A 20,390-nucleotide genomic window follows, 5' to 3' on the forward strand; every position below is an offset into this window, starting at 1 on the left:
ATGAATGAACTACTTCTAAATCCTAAAAGGAAGGAATTAAAAATTTTGAACCAGAGGATTTTCTTCTTTCCATAGCCATCTTTTAATACTACATAAGGACAACAATCCCAACCCTAAATGAGGTATCACAGAAAACGTCAACAAAAATACATGGTGACTTTCTAGAAACAGGGAAGTGAGGTAAACAGGACTATAGTATCTAAAGGAATGTGAAAAGCAACTAGGCATAGATGAAAAAGACAGAGTATCTAACATTTTCCAACATTCCTTAGAAAAGGGATAAGGAAGCTGACAAGAAATACGTATAATTACAAAAAATACCTACTGAGATCATTGGACCCAGAAAAAAAGAGCAAAACTACAGCATACAAGGTTATGGTTAGAATCAAAAACTTTAAGAGCAGAAAAAGAAACACTTAAACACTTTACTAAGAAAAACTGAGGCCCAGAGAGTTTAAGTGACAAGACCAAAGAGTAGGTTAGCAGAAGAGTTCAAGCTCTAAATAGGTCTCCAGGTAACCTGTGACCAGTTTATTATTCTTTCTCAGATTAAGAAATACAAATGTAGCCCTTTTCTGTTTTTGCAAAAGGACAGCAAAATGGCAAAAGAGTATTCTCTTCATCAGACTAATTTTTCTAATGAATCTATTTTTTCTTTTTCTAGAGCTAATTATATATCTGTATATTTTTCAGGGTATTTTCCCACTTAAATTTTTTTTTCTTTGCTAAAAACTACTTCAAAAGACAACAAGGTTTAACCCCAAATCAGTCCAGCATTGTTTGGGGGCTTTAAAAAAATTTCAGGACATTTTAGAATTTAGAGAGCACCTGTTATTCTATACTCTAATCTTTGAAAACTCTACCACACAAAGCCATGTGTGTTTCTCCCCCAGAGATTTAACAAGTTATATATGTCCTCAGTTCATGAGGTATAACATTACAAAACTGCCACAATTTAATAACACTTTTTAAAAATATGGCTACTTCCCAGGTACTGTGCTTTTTTATCATAATCAGTCCCCAAAATTCTAATTCACAGAGGTTAACATAACTCTTATGTACTAGGAAATGCATTTTGCCTATAATAAATGCAGAATTTGAATTCTGATATAGAAAAACTATTTTGAGATGTACGATTAGCCTTGCCTATTACATAAGTACATTAAAATATGAAATACACATGCTTTCGCTTTAATATTTAAGATAATGAGTAAGGCAGCACTTACTTGATGCCTTAATGTCTGATTTTATACTTTAAAATTTTTTCTCTCTTCACCTGTTTTATTTTGGGAATAAAGAACTTTAATTTCAATAATACTTTTATTTAATAATAGAATAAATCATGCAAATATACTGAACACATTCTGAAGGGCTTAATGTCAATTTCTTGACATTTGTGACAAAAACTCAGTAAAACTGTCACTTCACTTGTTTGGCTCAAATAAGTACCACTTAAAATTTAAGTATGGGACTCTACATATACTAATTCAAGATCTCTAACATTTAACATTTGAGTTTTCTCTGTGTTTTAGTAAAAATGTAGAGTTTGCATTAACTAAGAACTTCAGAACTAAAGTAATATTTAGCCTTACCTGTAACTGTATAAATGCAAGAATTTAAAAAAACAGAGTATCTAACATTTTTAACATACCTGTCACAGAATCTGATCTGGAATGCTCTTCGCTGTCTGAATCCTCCAGTAAATCATCACTTAAAGACAAAGTAAAAAATAATTTGAATTTCAAAAAAAAAATACGCATATTATGAGACAAAGAAAAAAGTACGTTATAAAAACCACTGCTCTGCATCTCATATGTAAGTACCATACAAAATTATTAAAACTAGCTTAAATAACATATATATAGTCAGATCATAACTGACTGGTAATGCTTATAATCAATTAACTTAAAATCATAAAATAATTATCTATCTGAAATAGAGTATGGAAACCTCTAAGAATCTATAATAAAATTTGTAGAGATTTAAAGACTTTTAAGGTATGACTGGGAATAGTCTGGGTAAATAAATGGATAAAAGAGAGTGTCAGCTAATAAAATCAAGTTAAAGCTTCAGGTAGTAAAACTGTAATAACTATTACTGAATTCAGGAAAGTTGTCCTAAAATCAAATAAATGTGTATATGTACATATATATACTCTCTCTCTCACATACACATACACACATTTCATTTTCGTTTTGGGTCTTATTTGTTTGTTTTGGAAGGGCTGATAACTCCTTAACAAGCAGGGAAACTATTACAAGAGGAGGTTAAAAAGAGACGGAAGTCCCTCCTTTTCTCTTCACTTAGTCAAGAAATTGTCAGCCTCTGTCTTTCATCCATCTTTATCCTCATTCTCTGTTATCAGACAAGAAAAAAAATTAATAAAAAATTACTCTAGTATAATATTAAGCTGTGTCTGTATTCTAACAATCAACACTTCTACAGCATTCTACAGCAGTTCTAATGTTCTGATGACCTCAATTAAAAAAATAAAAAGATGCACTTTGAGGGAAAGTAATATTAACTCTCCTGTTCTGAAACAATATATTTCATTTACAACTGAAATAACCAGGCACTGATGCAATTTTATTTTTTTTTTTAATTTTTATTTATTTATGATAGTCACAGAGAGAGAGAGAGAGAGAGGCAGAGACATAGGCAGAGGGAGAAGCAGGCTCCATGCACCGGGAGCCCGACGTGGGATTCGATCCCGGGTCTCCAGGATCGCGCCCTGGGCCAAAGGCAGGTGCCAAACCGCTGCGCCACCCAGGGATCCCTCTGATGCAATTTTAAATGAAATATAAGTTAGTAATCTCTGTTAAAAAAAAAATGTCTGGAATACTGGAATATAGAGCAAGGGCAGGGGCAGGACTCAGTTGGACATTTTTGACAAACTGCTGTTTTAAATTTTTCAAATGGAGGGGCACCTAGGTGACTCAGCCGGTTAAGCATCCGTCTTCACCTCAGGTCATGATCCCAAGGTCCTAGTATTGAGCCCCACATTGGGCTCCCTGCTTAGAGAGGAGCCGGCTTCTCCCTCTCCTGTGCTCCCCCTGCTTGTACTCTCCCACTCTCTCTCTCAAAAAAATAAAATCTTTTAAAAAATAAATAAATTTTTCAGGTGGAAATAACTTCATAAAACTATTCTGTGCTATAATTTAAAACAAAAAAATGTGCAAAAGTTCAAGATTAACTGCTAAGTAGCCGTAAGCTATTTAAATGCTAATTAGTTGATTTCAGAGAAATAATAAAGATATGAGGAAAAATAAACCAAAAAAAAAAAAAAAAAAACCCCAACAGGAAATATTAAACACTGGGAATTATCCAGAATGACAAACTCCAAACCAAGAAGACAAAACAGACCTCAAGTATGGGAGGGTTTTCACTTTAAGAAAAAATCAAACATTACCCAGAATCTAAGGAAAAAAAGGTTTAAATAAAATAACTATATATTTTATTTTTTATTCTTTGTCATTTTCTTTGTCTTTTTCTTTTTTTTTCATTTTTTCTTTCTTTTTGTATATCTTTCTCTTTTTCTTTCTCCTTTCTTTCTTTCTCTTTCTTTCTTTCTTTCTTTCTCTCTCTCTCTCTTTCTTTTTGTGTGTGTGTATGTATGTATGTATGTATACCTCACACCCAATGTAAGAACCCAGCATGGGGCTTGAACTCACAACCCTAAGATCAAAACCTGAGCTGAGATCAAGAGTTGGACACTTAGGGGCAGCCCCGGTGGCGCAGAGGTTTAGCGCTGCCTGCAGCCCAGGGCGTGATCCTGGAGACCCGGGATCAAGTCCCACGTCGGGCTCCCTGCATGGAGCCCGCTTCTCTCTCTGCCTCTCTCTCTCTCTCTCTGAATGAATAAATAAATTTAAAAAAAAAGAAGAGTTGGACACTTAGGGATCCCTGGGTGGCTCAGTGGTTTAGTGCCTGCCTTTGGCCTAGAGTGTAGTCCTGGAGTCCCGGGATCAAGTCCCACATCAGGCTCCTGCATGGAGCCTGCTTCTCCCTCTGCCTGTGTCTCCACCTCTCTCTCCCGCTAATGAATAAATAAATAAAATATTTAAAAAAAAAAAAGAGTTGGACACTTAACTGACTGAGCCACCCAGGCACACCAGGGAGTTGTGTATTTTATCTATTTATTTGACAAAGAGAGAAAAAGAGCACAGGCAGGGTGGATGGCAGGTAGATGGAGAGGGAGTAACAGGCTCCCCACTGAGCAGGGAGTCAGATTCAGGGCTCAGGGCTCCATCGATCGCAACCTGAACCCAAGGCAGATGCTTAACTAACTGAGCCACCAGAGCACCCCCAACTAGTTGTGTATTTTAAAGTAGGATTCTAGGTGTCTTGATAGGAAATTACAAATAATGTTACAAAAGGTTGCCAGATAATCACCTTAACGGGCAAAAGACCAAAAACAAAAAAACAAAAAACCTCTTTCTAAAGTTTTTCAAACTATAATCATTTTTCAAAAAATTATTTAATGATAGAACAATTCTCAAACCATTTCATAATAAAATCATGAGTGAAATGATTGAATTGTATGCTAAAAGGGTGAATTTTATGATATGTAACTATACCTTAATAAAACTTAAATATGAATTTAAAAACAAATACATATTTAAAAATTTATATTTATGTTAACTGGATGTGAGTATGGATACTCTTATGTTTCTTCACTTCTCTGTATTGTCCAATTTTTCTACATTAAGCATGCAATAGGTATTTAATAGACTCTAGATTTACTAAAGCCTTTTACATGTGCAAGACCTTTTGCAGAGTAATAAACATGCAAAATAAACAAGATATTACAAATAAATTTTAAATGGTTATTTAGGATTATCTGTTTTTGAAAACTGGAGATACTAGTATTACAGGGATACTTTAGCTTTGATGTATCAATACTATAAACAATTTCAAACTTTAATACAGGAAATTTTTACCAATTTGAAAAATATACAAATAAGATAAAAATGTTAATTTCCTAAAATTAAATGTGTTCCCAAATAATCTTCCTTCTCAAATAACTATTATTCCCTGAATAAATTCAGAACAACAACAAATGTTGCCTTTCAAGTAGAAACGATCATAAACAATCCATAAGCAAACTAAGCTGCTAATTAAACTTCTTGGCTACAAATAAATAAATAAATAAAAATAAACTTCTTGGCTAAGCTTTAATTTGTTCAATTAACCTATTATTATTCAAACTAATGAAACCCACACAGTATATTTTAAAACAAATTATGTTGTATCTTGTGCCACAAAATCAGTATTAGTTTAGTTCACTTTATTCACTACAGAAATCCTGCTACCTTTGGGGGAGTGAAAAGCCAGAGAGGGAGACTGAGGTTAGAGATGGTACTTCCAACTCTTTAGCTTCCTTCTATCACTCCAATTTAAGAGTACTGTTTCTGTATGAATGACATCATTTTCTTTTTTTTTTTTTTTTATTTATTTATGATAGTCACACAAAGAGAGAGAGAAAGAGAGGCAGAGACACAGGCAGAGGGAGAAGCAGGCTCCATGCACCGGGAGCCCGACGTGGGATTCGACCCCGGGTCTCCAGGATCGCGCCCTGGGCCAAAGGCAGGCGCCAAACCGCTGCACCACCCAGGGATCCCCGAATGACGTCATTTTCTTAGGAGAAAAGGGTCCTTCTACCCTAGAAAGACTACCTCTTAAGAGCATGCAGAGATTCGTATCTCAACTCCAGCACACTTTCCCATATAATACCTGTCCACCTGAAACACTGGGTACATTTTACCTGTGTGTGTGTGATATGTGTGTAATCTTAAAAGTATGTCATGATTTAATTTTTAATCCACTAATACAAAACTCCAAGACAAAAGTTCTAATAAAAATCAGTGTTCAGGGGGCACATGGGTGGCTCAGTCAGTTAAGCATCTACCTTCAGCTCAGGTCATGATCCCAGGTTCCTGGGATCAGCCCCACATAGGGCTTCCTGCTCAGCGGGGAGCCTGCTTCTCCAGCTGCCCCACTTATGCTCCCTCTCTGTCAAATAAATAAATAAAATCTTTTTTAAAAATTACAGTGTTCAGGGGTGGCCTGGATGGCTCAGTCAGTTAAGCACTAACTCTTGGTTTCGGCTCAGGTCATGATCTCAGGGTCATGAGATTGAGCCCCATGGTGGGGTCTGCTCTCAGGATACAGTCTGCTTCAGATTCTTTCTCCCTCTCCCCTACCCGTTCATGCTCTTTCTAAAATAAATAGATCCTTAAAAAAACAAAATCAGTGTTCAGAAGCACAAACCAATTTCATTATCTTCTATTAATTTTCCACTAACTTCTAAGAAAATCACAGAGCTCAAGCACACTTACATTCTAGTCCTATTGACAAATGTGGTCAAAACTCAGACAACAGCAGCTCAGCAGCTTTTTCATCAAGCTCTCACAGGGATTTATAGTAACTATGAACAGCCATGAAATTTTAATTCAGTCTGTTCCAGAACTGAGACCACATTCATTTACCTACTCGTAATTTATACATATCATTAACCAAGAAAGACTAGACAGAAATGACCTTTCCAATTAATCTGTGAATTCTCTATTATTTCCATTAATGAATTAAATTGCACTAATCAAGTTTTACATTAGTTCTCAATGAAAGTACATGCCACCAAAGGGACTGTGAAGTAAAACAGTATTAAGTTACTGACTGTGGTATAGCGTCTATCACACATCAGAATATAGGAAGCCCCTGCAAGTGAAATGATAGATCATCTCAGCATCAGGACATCTGATCACAGTTAAGTAGGCTCCATTTCACACTGTTACTTTCAGAATCTTCAAAGGGAGTAGTTTCTACTGCTTAAGACAAGTTGAGTGGCTTATGGAACCCTTCATTCTATCTGTTGAGAATACTGCATATATTGCTCTGTAATCCTAGCCCAGTTCAGAGTTATAACTGCAGTGTCTTGGGAGACGAGTCGGTAAAGTAAAATTATACGTTGACCTTCTTGCCCCCACAAAGATCAAATACAGCTACAAAAATCAAGATTGTCAGACAAGCTGAATGAAAGATGTCTTACCAAAATATCTCTACAGCAGTAATCATCATGCCTCAACTCACTGATGACTACTGATAAACTGCTCTAAATCATCAGGTCATCTTCCCTAGCCATGGGTTATTCCACTATTCATTAACACTTCTACAATTTGAGGTGCTAATGAAAAAAAAAGTGGAAACCAAAATCACTTGGTTCAACTGCTCTAGGAAAAGATTTAGAAGAAGGCAAAATGGTAAATTTAATCCAGGGATTTTGTTTCCTTATTTAGACTTTATTTTTCAGTGCAGCAATTCTTTCCAATTGGCAAAGACTGAGACAGAAAATAAAGTACATCTTACAGACGATGGCATTGCTGGCACTGCTGAATAAAAATTTTTCAAGTATCACACAGCTCTTTCAGATTTTATAACAAAATATTTGTTCTCTACTCTCTTCACCTAGTAATTTTTTCTGCTTCTTTAAGTAGAATTAAGAGAATATAAAATTTAGAAAAACACATAACTTTTATAAATGCAACTAAAAAAAAATTCACACACCTATCTCCTTCCAATTTTGGTATGTCTGAGCAGCTAGAGGAGTCTTCCAGCCACGCCAAAGTTGGTCTCCTTGATTCAACTGCTGAGCTTGGTTCTCCCGACAGAATAAGCTGCTGTACAATTGCTGGGTCATATGCATTAATTTCAAACTTTAAGTGCACCTAAACAAATGAAAAGCCTAAGTTTAAGATGGATTTTTTCCTCAATTACTAACCTGTTACTTAAAACTAAAATATACCTTCATAAGTTTGGAAACATCCCATATGCAGATCTTTCCTCGTTTTGTTGCGGCAGCGAGAAAGTGAGGGCAGCTCCCTGACCCAAAGCAAGATATTCTATCAGTTCCGTCCGTACAGGGAAACTGTGCAGGACTCGTGGCGAGAGTGACGGACAACGGCACATTCTGTGTGTGCTCACCCTTCACAAATGGGCAGTTCGGGGAGTGTCTCTCGTGTTCAGACCTTTACATAGATTAAGGAAAAGTTTACTGAACAACAAACCTGTTAAATCTGTAGGTCAAGACAGAACTTCAAGATCATCTTTTCTTTTCTTTTTTAAAAAACAAAGTATGCTTTATGAAAAAGACTCAAACGCCACACCATTCCATCTCACCAAAATCACTCTAACATATTCAACCACTCACTTTAGTAGTTTTTATTCCCTTTAGCGGACCACACATAAAATCAGTCTCTGATGAAACAGAAATACTGTAGTAGGACTTACACTATATTCACATACTGATAAAATTGTGTAAAGCCCTGATATTCCCTCACACTGATTCCTACAACTATAAATAGCTACTTGGTTTCAGTTTAAAATTCTCCATAAAGATACAACACATGGTGACAACAGGTAATAGTGTATTATATACCTGTAATTTGAGAAGAGGACATATCTTAAATTAGACCTTAACACATGTACACACACTAAATAATAACTAGGTGGATGGATATATTAATTGGCTTCATTTTGGTGGTCTTTTCAGTGTGTATATATACAAAAATATGAAGTGCATACCTTATATATTTATAATTTTTACATGTCAAAGATATCTCAATAGTTTTTTTCAATACAGCTTTTAAAAATTAATCCTATATAATTATATGCCTATCGATATTTATGAAAGGCACAATTGTAAATAACATCTAGGAAAACTCAATATGTCATTCATACCACAAAAAATTTTAGTATAGATCTGGAAGCAAAAGATCTATAAAATATGTAATAAAATGACCTATATTATGAACAAAGAAATACATCTTATACATTCACTATAGGACCAGACAAAAACTTCTAAACAAAATTTCTTTTCAAAGAAATGCAGAAAGATAACATTCATAGACTGAACATTATTTCTTTCATATAAACACTTATTGAGCAAAAAGAAATGTTAAATTTTACTTAGAAAATTCTAACATGTTTAATAAAAATAAAACATTAAAAAATTAAAAAAAATTAAAAAAATTAAAAAATTAAAAAATAAAAAAAAAATAAAAATAAAACACTAGGACTTCTCATCAAGATCAAAACTAGTATAATGACTTTAAGAATCTTCTCAGGGCAGCCCCGGTGGCGCACCTGCAGCCCGGGGTTTGATCCTGGGGACCCTGGATCGGGTCCCACGTCAGGCTCCCTGCATGGAGCCTGCTTCTCCCTCTGCCTGTGCCTCTGCGCCTCTCTCTTTCTGCGTCTCTATGAATAAATAAAAACTTAAAAAAAAAAAAAAAAAGAATCTCAAATACTGAAAGCAGGATCAACACTTAAAAATTATCTCTCCAACTCTGTGACTTTTTTTCTTTCGGTTATTCTCTTTTTTTACACTAACTGTAATTATAAGGCATTATCTGAAGTCAGGATGCTGCTACAAAAAAAAAAAAAAAAAGAACCCTTTTTTGTGTATTGCCACGGCAAAGAAAGGGAAACTATGCTTATAAAATATGCCATTCCTGGGGGCACTTGGGTGGCTCAGTGGTTGAGCTTCTGCCTTTGGCTCAGGTTGTGATCCTGGGGTCCTCAAATCGAGTTCTGCATCAGGATCCTCGCAGGAAGCCTGCTTCTCCCTCTGCCTATGTCTTTGCCTCTCTCTGTGTTGTCATGAATAAATAAATAATCTTTAAAAAAAATGCCATTCCTTAGGGTGTACGTCTTTCTTTTTACAAGTACCTACAACTTACCCTATACCCATATAAACCCTGGACAATCTGCAATATGCAGATGTGTTACATAATTGCTTTTAAATGGCATCCCAAGCACATATTTTGACTGGTTTCTCTCCCAACTAAATTCTAGGCTATTTTCCTCTTTCCATCCTTCTTTCTTCCCTGAGTTTTTACTTTTTAATTAAAATGTTATTTACATAAGTGACACACAACTATATAAAGCTAAATATCACTCAATTATGATATCCAATCCCAGTAATCTCTTTTCCCACCTCCAAATACCTTTTATGAATTTAAATCATATACTTCTAAGATATTTTTCTAAGTTTATATATATGTACATATAAGAAAACACAGATTTTTTCATTTTAAATAAAAGTACTACTATATGAGTCATTCTACAAGAGATTTCTTAATAACATTACCAAATGTTACTGACAGTGAATAATAGACAGCAAACTAGTGACTCCTTTTAATTGTTGGATAATAGATTATATAAGCATACCACATTTTATTTGACTATTCCATCCTGACAAACATTTAAGATGATTCCAGTTTTTCATTGCAGTTACCGTCCATTTTATGCCTCTTAGCATACAAGAGGAATTCATTCCCTCAGGTAAATAAATAGTAGTGGAATTGCCAGATAATAGTATGTGCTCATTTTATTTTTTTTAAATCTTCAATACCCCTCCAAAGTAGCTCTATCGACTCCCATCATCAAAATAGGGGAGTCCCATTGTCCACTTCCAAGTCTTCCTTCTTTTCCCCCTTACAGATTCAGAAGGTACCTAGGCTCAGCTCCCCAGCTCTCTTCAATTCAGTTTCCTCCTATCCACTGTTCTCAAGCCCTCAGAGATGCTACCAATTGCTTAATTAAATCTGAAGAATCCTGAATCCTAGGGCAAGAAGAGAATTCTTGATTCCCTGACCATGTCAAGAAAAGATGGGTTCTGAACAGCCCAAGTTAAATATTTGAATCAATTTCCCACACACATAAAAAAAACTTCTGAAAAAAGTTACATTCTGTAATATCATGGTATACTTTTTCAGGGATGGGTTAAATAACTGTTTGAGGATCAGTCTGAGAAACTAAAAGATACACATTAAAAGGATTTCTATATATATAAATAGTTTCTAGGGGAAAAGAGTGAGTTCCAAACAGAACCTTCACCTAAACTGGAAATTGCACATGTTCAACTCTCAGTTCACAGAGGGACACAAGTTCAACTTTTCATACAGTAAACCCCACTGTAAGTGGGATCCATGTGCATACTCAATCGGCTTCGGCTAGTTCACCACATTCACGATCAGCTGATTAACATTCAGAGACCTGAAACTAATTTTACTGCAAAATAAATGATGGATATATCTTAAAAGCAAACCCTGGTTCCATCACTGACTAGCCATATGACCTTTGGCAAATTTTTTCTTTATTTACAATAGGATAGTAATTCCTATCTCACTGAGTGACTATAAGGATTAAACTGGGAATATTCTCCATTCCCTCTTATTAAATGAAGATAATAATACCTATTTCATAGGGCTACTGTGAGAATTAAACGAGTTAAAAATAAATAAAATGCTTAGGATGCTACATGATAAATAGCATTAAACAAATATTCACTATTATTATTACTGTTTTTATTAATAAGGTCTCAGTTATTTGTAAAAATTACGTTTCAATACATGATCTCTAATGTTTATCCAAATTCTGAACTTTCACCCATTAGAATTCAAAATTACCACACACTCCTTAAAATTACTTCGAAGTTAAAAACGTAAATCGTAAGGCTCTGCTCTGTGGATTCCCTACTGACAGGCAATAGACCAAGATTAAACTGAAGTTAATCATGCTGTATCAACTTACTCATCATAGCCTTCTGGTTTCAGGACCTAATTCTATTCTTTGGCATTTCTCCTATGTAGATTTTAGGAGGTCAAAGACCTTAGTTCCTGTATGCCACGTGATGTGACAACATAATGCTATCTCAATCTCTTAGCACAAAGACAAAACTACAGATGGTAAAAAGGCAAGAATATTATTATATCTAGATGAGAATTTAGAACCCTACTTATAGGATTAACTTAGGCTATTACCTCCAAAAAAAATCAAAACTTACCAAGGTTCATCAGTAGGTTCCCAACAAACGAGACATACACTACAAGTAAAGCACATGGCTCTATCATCTCCAGATGAGGCAGGCTGCAATGAAAATTCATAAAGACAGAAAAGGTTAATGTTAATCTTTTACTCTTAACAAAAAGTATTCTTAAAAAAGTTCATAGGGCTGCCCGGGGGGGCTCAGCGGTTTAGCGCCACCTTCAGCCCAGGGCCTGATCCTGGAGACCCGAGACCAAGTCCTAAGTCGGGCTCCCTGTGTGGAACCTGCTTCTCCTTCTGCCTATGTCTCTGCCTCTCTCATGAATAAATAAGTAACATCTTTTAAAAACAAAACAAAACTGAATCTCATACAACCAAACGAGAAAGTAAAAAGGAAAAGCAAACTAGTGAACCTAATTCATGTAATCTTAAAACACATGTGACAAAATGTCATATAATATGTAAAATAACATATCAAAATCTGAACCAAAATATAGCTCTGAAACATTAATATTTTTGAGGACTTAGCACCAACTATGCCTATAGATGTAAATTCACTATATATTTTTTAAAATTAAGAATAATCAGCCCCTCATGCGGGCAGAAGATTCCAGAAAATCTGATTTTATCTCTTTGCAAAGACGGAATACAATGAACAATAATTCAACAGAAAAGATACTGAGCCGTCACTTCACAGAGACTGTTGTAGCAAATATCAAATAGCAATAAAGATAAATTAGTAGGAAAATGGTTCATATTCAAACTTTAAAGTCAGGAAAATAAAAATTACTAATAATTCTAGTATTAGCCAGCCTCCAAACAAACCTAATTAAAACTGGACATCTGACAAACTATGAATAAAATAGTCAAATATTATGAGTTTCTGAATTAATTTTAGTTAAGATATTCCAAACACTTCAAGATTAACTAAGGAATAATCACTCTGTGGATTCTTTACAATAGTTACTTCAATATATTTCAGTTTAGTTGGATTGAAAGTTAAATAAGCATGCTTTATATAAGCTGATATGTAAATATTAAATTTCCTAGATTCTTTACTGGTAAGCCATTCTACATTACCCAGGTGAAGCCTCATTTAATTAGTATATTATACCCATCTGAAATCATTTTTAGCTCAATGAAACTCTCTATAATGTCTCTCTCTCATCTTTTGGTGACACAAATCCCTATACTCTAATGCTCTCTTTTCTTACATAAATCTATTTTCCTTGAATAATCATTCCTCTTTCTGTGCAATTTCTTTTTTTTTTTAAGATTTATTTATTTATGCATGAGACACAGACAGAGACAGAGACACAGGCAGACGGAGAAGCAGGCTCTTCGCAGGGAGCCAGATGTGGGACTCGATCCTGGATCTTGGGATCATGCCCTGAGTCAAAGGCCTACGCTCAACCACTGAGCCACCCAGGCATCCCTCTGTGGAATTTCTTAATCAGATCTTCAAAGTGTATATATTCAGGTTGCCCTGTACCACCTGCAATGTTGTTTCTATAGTTATACAGAAGTATGTGGGTAAATTGTATCCCAACCAAAATTAGAGTTTCAGGAGTAACTGCAATGTGTTACTTTTGTTGCATTACCCTCAGAATTTACTACTCTGTTATGAAGTAGAAATCAAGAAGTGGAAATTAACACACATCCAAAACTAACACTTTTCAAAAGCAAATGTAAAGAATACTGCCTTGTTTCTGAAAGAAAATAGTTATGAAGCACTAACTCAGTGGTTAGTTACTTATAACAATTTTTTTTCCTTTTGGACATATAGGAAATACCCAGTCAGTATTCAAAAATATAAGAATAAAACAAAACTCACATAAATGCATACACACAAGCACATAGCAAGGCTGCATAAGTTTTTGAGGAAGTATTAAAATGTTGTTGATTTTACTTAAGACTATAAAAGCACTCCGAAAAAAAAATGTTTTTTGAGTTTTTTCTACCTGATGATAAAATCCAGCTTGAGCCATGGGATCTGGTTGTGCCCATCTATAGCCTACATGAGGCCATGAGGTAAATGTCTCCCGTCTGTTAGCTTCACTATACATCAACGATCTAAAAGTAAACATACTTTATGTAATCAAAGTTAGGCATCAAATTATAGTGACACTCTTACTTAACAGTCAAGAAAAATTTTACTGGATTATCAACAAAAATTGGGAATGGTCTAATGACTGAGTTCAAATATGTATTTTAAACTAAGAAGGATCACTTTTAGGAATTTCTCTTACACACTGTAGAGAAAAAGAAACCTGATTGATGGCTCAAACTGATAATTCCAGGGGTAGATTAAATTAATGAATGTTGCATAATTACCAAGCAAAGAACAGAAAATCTGTAGACATAAAGACAGAGAGTCATATGCTTTCATCATGTGCCAAGTTTTGCATAAATGGATAAAACCACAATCAAAGGAACAGTGGTTTTATCTAAACCATGATGAGAAAGTATTTTTCAGTTTAATTTTTTTTTTAAGTAGAACGCAATCTTCTTTCTGTTCTTTCTCCAGAGAAATCCTTTTCTAAAAAAGGTGTACTTTCCAGGGAATTATCAAAAAGGGAAATCTTCATATGTTTTCATATTAAAATACATTAGCACTCTCGGAGTAAACCTACAGAGTATTTCTTTAAATGAGTTGCTTTTTTAAAAAAAATTTTTATTTACTTTTTTAAGTAAGCTCTATGACCAAGGTGAGGCTTGAATTCACAACCACAAGATCAAGAGTCGCATGTTCTACCAACCCAGCCTGCTAGGTTCTCGACCTAGAGTATTTTTTTTAAAGAATGATACCAAATTTAGAAAAAGTCCAAATGGCTTCAAGAAAGAAAGGACCAGTAAACAAAGGTTACTCTTCCTAACACAAAAGAGCAAATTATCAATAATAGGAAGCGGGGGGTGGGGGCAGCAGGGGGGAGAAAGTGGTAAAGGTCATCACAGTGAGACCAAAAATATACTTTTCTCTAAATTCTTCCCTTAATTAGCACATAATTTCCTATAATACTGATAGCGAGCTTAGTTTAATTCATAGTTGTGTTCTGGTTTGAAAAGAACAAAATATTTGGGTAAGAAAAGCCTTATCTGTTTACAGGCTATAGACATCTTCAGGATCTGTGTGAAACAGACAATTGTCCACTTACTTAAATTACTAAACAAAAGAGCAATAGCATCTAACAGACCCTAACTCAAACCTCTAACAAACCTAAGTTCATAAATGTCCTAATGAGGTTCCCAAATTCACTTTTAATGAAACAAATACCAAAGTCTATACCAAAATTAGTATTTTGAGATATTTAAATACCTCCAGAAACACAATATCCTATCCAGTAAATGTATTTCCTAAAATAAGACATTTACAACAGATTGCAGAGATTACTTTAGAAACCCAGCTACTATTTGCAAAGAAAATAGCTCTGAAGGGCTGTTTTATAATCTCAAGATAGGCATAGCTCTAGGAAAAGAAATACTTATTTCAGGTACATTTTTCCCCCTCTCCAGACATATACTAGGGAATATTTTAATGACAGTCATACCACATATCACGTGATTGCTGTTCAGATTAAAAATTATAGTCTCTACATTTTACCCAAAAGACAGACAATGCAATATAACTACAGAATATTAAAAACCCTTCCCAAATATTAACACAACCAAAAGCAGCTATTTATATAATTATATAAGTCACTCAACAACAACAAATAGGCAACTGATTAAGCAAAAGTCTCAGTTTACCCAGCACTAAGCTAATAAATATTGCAAACTAATAGATGAGCCATACTTAATAGAAGTTTATTTATTCAGTAGGGGCTTTGCTAACATCAGTATGTACTATTTATAAATGTAATTCAGAAAAAAAGCACAGAAGTTATAATTCACATCCACTGAAAATATGAAATGCTACATGGGAAGGCAAATGTGAACTGAATCAAAACTGCTAAATTTAATATTTCCTCATAAGCATTTCTAAACTTCAGTACTTTTAGTAAGGATCTGGTAAATGTTATTTCAAATGGCAAATCATTTCAGTTTTTAAATAAACGTATTATTTGGCTTTTTAATCAGTTTTACACGAAGCAGGACCTCAATGAATCTCTACTGAAGAAAATAATGGTTGAGGTATGATTTCTGTGATACACTGTTTAAATCCAGGGTGGGCAGCATAAAAATCTTAATTCAAAATTGCCCTAAATGATTTTTTAACTCTTTTCCTTTTTTAAGTGGGAAATAATATATGGCTCTTATAAATAGGTTCTGGCACGGCTTTTCAATTTATGAAAATTCATCTCAAAGATCACAAAATTTCATCAAGGCAAAATAATTCTTATCTATTGAATAATTACATTTTTAAGTGGACTCAAATATTTACTGAGTACAGAGCTGGAATTTTCAAAATAGTTTTATGACCCCTTTAAGTCCCTTCCAAGCACCAAGAGAAATTGTTTAACAGGAATGCAAGTACTAATTCACTTCAGTATTTTGATATGAGAATCTGGATGGTTTTCAAAAACATTCTGAAATACATTTTTAATCATAATTAAATTTTTGTTACTCTTGGTTAATCCAAAAACCTAATCAATTCCATTTCATTGTCACATCTTATAAGAAAGGTTATACCTGTCCACAGAACGGCCTGGCCCCACTCCAAGTTCTGGACGAGCACTAGGTAAGAGGTAAGACAATCTGTCCATCACTGAGGATGCCACAGGTAAGGCAGCAACATTTTGATTTATTTTCTTGAGTTCATTCACAATGGCACTGGCAATGGACTTCAACACGTGATGAGGAAGATGAAATGTAACCGTGGCCCACTGAAATAAATTGGGAGTGTAAGCAAAGGAAAATGTCAACAGTTTAAATCAAAACTATAACTTATACATTATAAAATAAAAAGCTATTTATCAGGCTTGAGTCCATTTACTCCATTAATTTACCATGTAAGGCAGGAACTTGCAATTATATGAAAAATGAAACCTCAATTAGAAAAAGACAGTTTAGAACCTGATGGTAGACATCTTCTCACAGATGCATCAACAATTTAGGATAATGAAAATCACCTGTTATTTTTCATATTCCTCCAGCACACTTACAATAGAAAGCACAAAGTAGGCACTCAAATCTCTCCACTCAACATAATTTGCTTGTACAATGTAGTGATACTGTACATACTCATAGGCATATGAAGATTTACTTCAGTTTAGCAGAGTCTTATGTATTTGCTGTTGTTGCTATATACAAAGTAACTAGAAGTACAGATCTTGTAGTCACACAGACTTGGATTTCAAGACCATCTTCACCATCAACAATGTGACCCTGCTCAAATTAACTTCAGTCTCCCACTTCTGTAATATGAGGAAAAACAATACACCTACTGACATAATGTTCTTAAGAAAATTCAAGTGAGAATTGGTACAATGTTTCATACAGTAAGCATTCAACAAATATGAACTACAATTATTTAGCATTAAAATTATTTTTAAAGTTAGAAAGCAAATATGCTAAGTATTATTCTACCAGAGAAATAAGTTTATAAAATAATTTCATTTTTGTATACTGTCCCTGCTCACCTATGGTTTTCTAATCTGTCTAGCACATTCTAGGCAGCCTACTAAATTATTATCTATCCACCTAACTAGAAAAACTTTTGGACAGAAACATAACTTGAATTGCTAAAGAGAAAAAGATAAAGAGAAAAATGAAATCCTTTGTTTCTAAAAATAACCCATTCATAGATCCAAAGACTCTTACCTGAATCCACTTGAGAAAGGGTAGTACTACAATAAATGCCCCATTATACACTGTAAACCATACTCCAAGCCATCCCCAAAGGCACCTGCAGACATTCACTACGGTCATTGTCCACTGGGAAATAGGAAATATTGTGATCTTTCAGGCTTTACAAAGCAGTAGCATTGAAACTGATGTAAAAAAATCACTGTGGTCCACTAGTTAAAGTGCAGACTTAGGATGGTCAAGTGATTAATAATAGAGTTTTGGGCCAGTAAAAAAATCACTGTGGTCCACTAGTTAAAGTGCAGACTTAGGATGGTCAAGTGATTAATAATAGAGCTTTGGGCCAAATAATAGAGTTCTGGGCCAAAGTTGAGCTTTGTGGATCCCTGTACCTATCTTGTAGTTATTTGTCAAGTTCCAAAAAGCATAATTGAAAGAGATATAAAACAGGCAACTACAAAAATTTCCACACTGCTTCTCTGGTCCTCTTTAGGAATTATTAAAGGAAGAAAGGTCAAGTAGAAGCCCCCAGAACTTCCATTCTCTACAAACCTACTAAACCAGAGCAATACCACACTTCTGAGGAAATTTCATGCTAAGAGACCTGAAAGATAGAGGAATTCAAACTACCTCACCTTAATTTAATTGGCCTGTCTGGTCTATGCAAAATGTGAATGGATCCAAAAGAAAAACTGTGGATTATAACCTATTAGGTGACTTCAAGTGCAGCTGCTATTTCAGATGAGGTTTCTTTACTAAAGCAAATCAACAAATCCCTTGGTTTCTGGTAGGCAGTTACAGTTCTGTGAAATACTTTCTTCTCGATGCTAATTTTTAACAACCATCCAAAAGTAGACTGCTTTTATCTGGCTGTAACAATCAATCTTCAGTCCTACCCTGGGATTATTGCTCATGCTCTTTACCATATCTATTCTGGAGACAGCTTGATCAACTTAATATCCTGTAGATCACCACACTGCTCTACAACATCACGCTGACTGGTCCAGATGAGGAGGAAGTAGCAAGGTACTTACATACCTTAGTAAGACATATGCAAGCCAGAGAGGATCAATAATGCCCAGAAAATCTAAGAGTCCCACAATCTCTGTGAAGTTTCTGGAAGTCTTTTGGTCTGAGCATGTCAGGATATTTCTTCCAACAAGAAATATCCTGCAAGACAAGTTGCTATGACTTATAAAAGCAAACAATGAAAAAGAGAAGCACAATGCTTGGTGGGCCTAGTTGGATTCTGGACCCAATATCTAGCATATCTGAGTATGCTATTCTAACTCCATTATCAAAGAATCCAGGAATAGAACAGGAAGCTCTGCAGTAGGACCTGGCTCAACCACAAGACATTCTGCCACTTTTACCAGTGAGCATAGGCAATGACACCAGAAGTGTGTGCAGTAGGTAAAGATGCTGAAAGGCCTGTCTGGCAAGCTGAACTGGGACAATCACTAGCACAATACTAGGGTAAAACCATGCCCTCCCCTGTAAATAACTGTTGAGAAAGTTTCTGGCTTCTCCTTCCCCAACAGAAATTAGTACCAATCCATGAGATAAATGTCTGTGTGATCAGAGTCGCCTGGGTGTCTTGGTCAGTTAATCATCCGATTTGGTTTCAGCTCAGGTCACGATCTCACGGTCATGAGACAGAGCCTCATGTTAGGCTGGGTGCTCAGTAGGGAGGTCTGCTTCTCTCCCTCTCCCACTCTCTCTAAAACAAATAAATCTTTTTTAAAAAACATGTGTGCAGGGGATGCCTGGGTGGCTCAGCGGTTTAGCATGATCCTGGAGACCCGGAATTGAGTCCCACATCAGGCTCCCTGCATGGAGCCTGCTTCTCCCTCTGCCTGTGTCTCTGCCTCTCTGTGTGTGTGTGTGTGTGTGTCTCTCATGAATAAATAAATTAAATCTTTACAAAAAAAAAAATTTAAAAAAAAACACTGTGCTATCAGAGCTGTCAGAAACGAGATGTTATATGACATACCAAACCGTACTCCTGAGAACAAAAGACAAGTCTCTTTCACTGAGTGGTTTACAAGAGATAAATCTTGAGAAAGTCCAAAAGGTCAGTTTTGGACAAGCTGAATAAGCATGTAACTCAGACTTCTGTAATACCTACTATTGTAATAATTCCTCTTTCTCATTCTGCATTGACGGCTTCACAGAGAACTCCTTACGAGGTAATTGTAGAAGAAAATCCATGGCTCTGATTTACAAATGGTTCTGCACATTTGGCTGGTACCACCCTAGAGTGATGGCTTCAACCATTACAATCCCAATCAGGACAGTGGTGAAGGTAAATCTCAGTGGGCAGAACTTTAACCAGTATATGAGGCTGTTCTCTTTGTCTGGGCTGAGAACTGCCCATAAGTGAAGATCTTCACTGATAAACAGACAGTATCTATTATTTTGGCCAGATGGTCAGGCATTTGGAAAGATTAGGATTGCAGTTAAGGGTAAAGGTCTAAGGACAGACCTCACAAAATAAACAAGGTATGTGAAAATATTTATGAGATACACAAATGCTCATCAAAAGCCATCTACTTCCAAGGAAATGGACAAATTATACACATTGTATGAGTGTCACTTACCCTCTCCATAGCTACTCCAATGCTTTGCTCAATGGACCTGTATGCAAAGTGCCATGGAAACAGAGATGGAGGTATGTACAGGTCCAATAACACAAACTTCCTGTCACCAAGACTAATCAGGCTACAGCTGTTACTGATTGCCCAATCTATCAATAGCAGATAATAAAGCTGAGCCACTAATATGACACAGTTTTCCAGGGGGAACAGACAGCTATCTAA

At 35.3% G+C, this 20,390-nt stretch overlaps 1 protein-coding gene across 16 annotated transcripts in view; it reads right to left on the minus strand.

The window, feature by feature from the left end:
• The window catches only part of BIRC6 (baculoviral IAP repeat containing 6), a 230,162-nt gene that overhangs the window by 180,868 nt on the left and 28,904 nt on the right, over positions 1-20,390 (minus strand). For all 16 annotated transcript variants that reach the window (XR_013349472.1, XM_077843663.1, XM_077843665.1 and 13 more), the window contains exons 4-9: positions 16,456-16,649; positions 13,788-13,899; positions 11,846-11,928; positions 7,802-8,024; positions 7,564-7,724; positions 1,652-1,710 (exon numbers count right to left, since the gene is read on the minus strand). Coding sequence is in view for 15 of the 16 variants with exons in the window: in XM_077843663.1 (XP_077699789.1) it covers positions 1,652-1,710; positions 7,564-7,724; positions 7,802-8,024; positions 11,846-11,928; positions 13,788-13,899; positions 16,456-16,649 (832 nt within the window). In the remaining variant the exon portion in view is untranslated. The remainder of the gene's footprint in view (positions 1-1,651; positions 1,711-7,563; positions 7,725-7,801; positions 8,025-11,845; positions 11,929-13,787; positions 13,900-16,455; positions 16,650-20,390) is intronic.

The sequence above is a fragment of the Canis aureus genome, chromosome 12 (assembly GCF_053574225.1).
Source record: "Canis aureus isolate CA01 chromosome 12, VMU_Caureus_v.1.0, whole genome shotgun sequence".
In the NCBI taxonomy this organism is placed as follows: domain Eukaryota; kingdom Metazoa; phylum Chordata; class Mammalia; order Carnivora; family Canidae; genus Canis; species Canis aureus.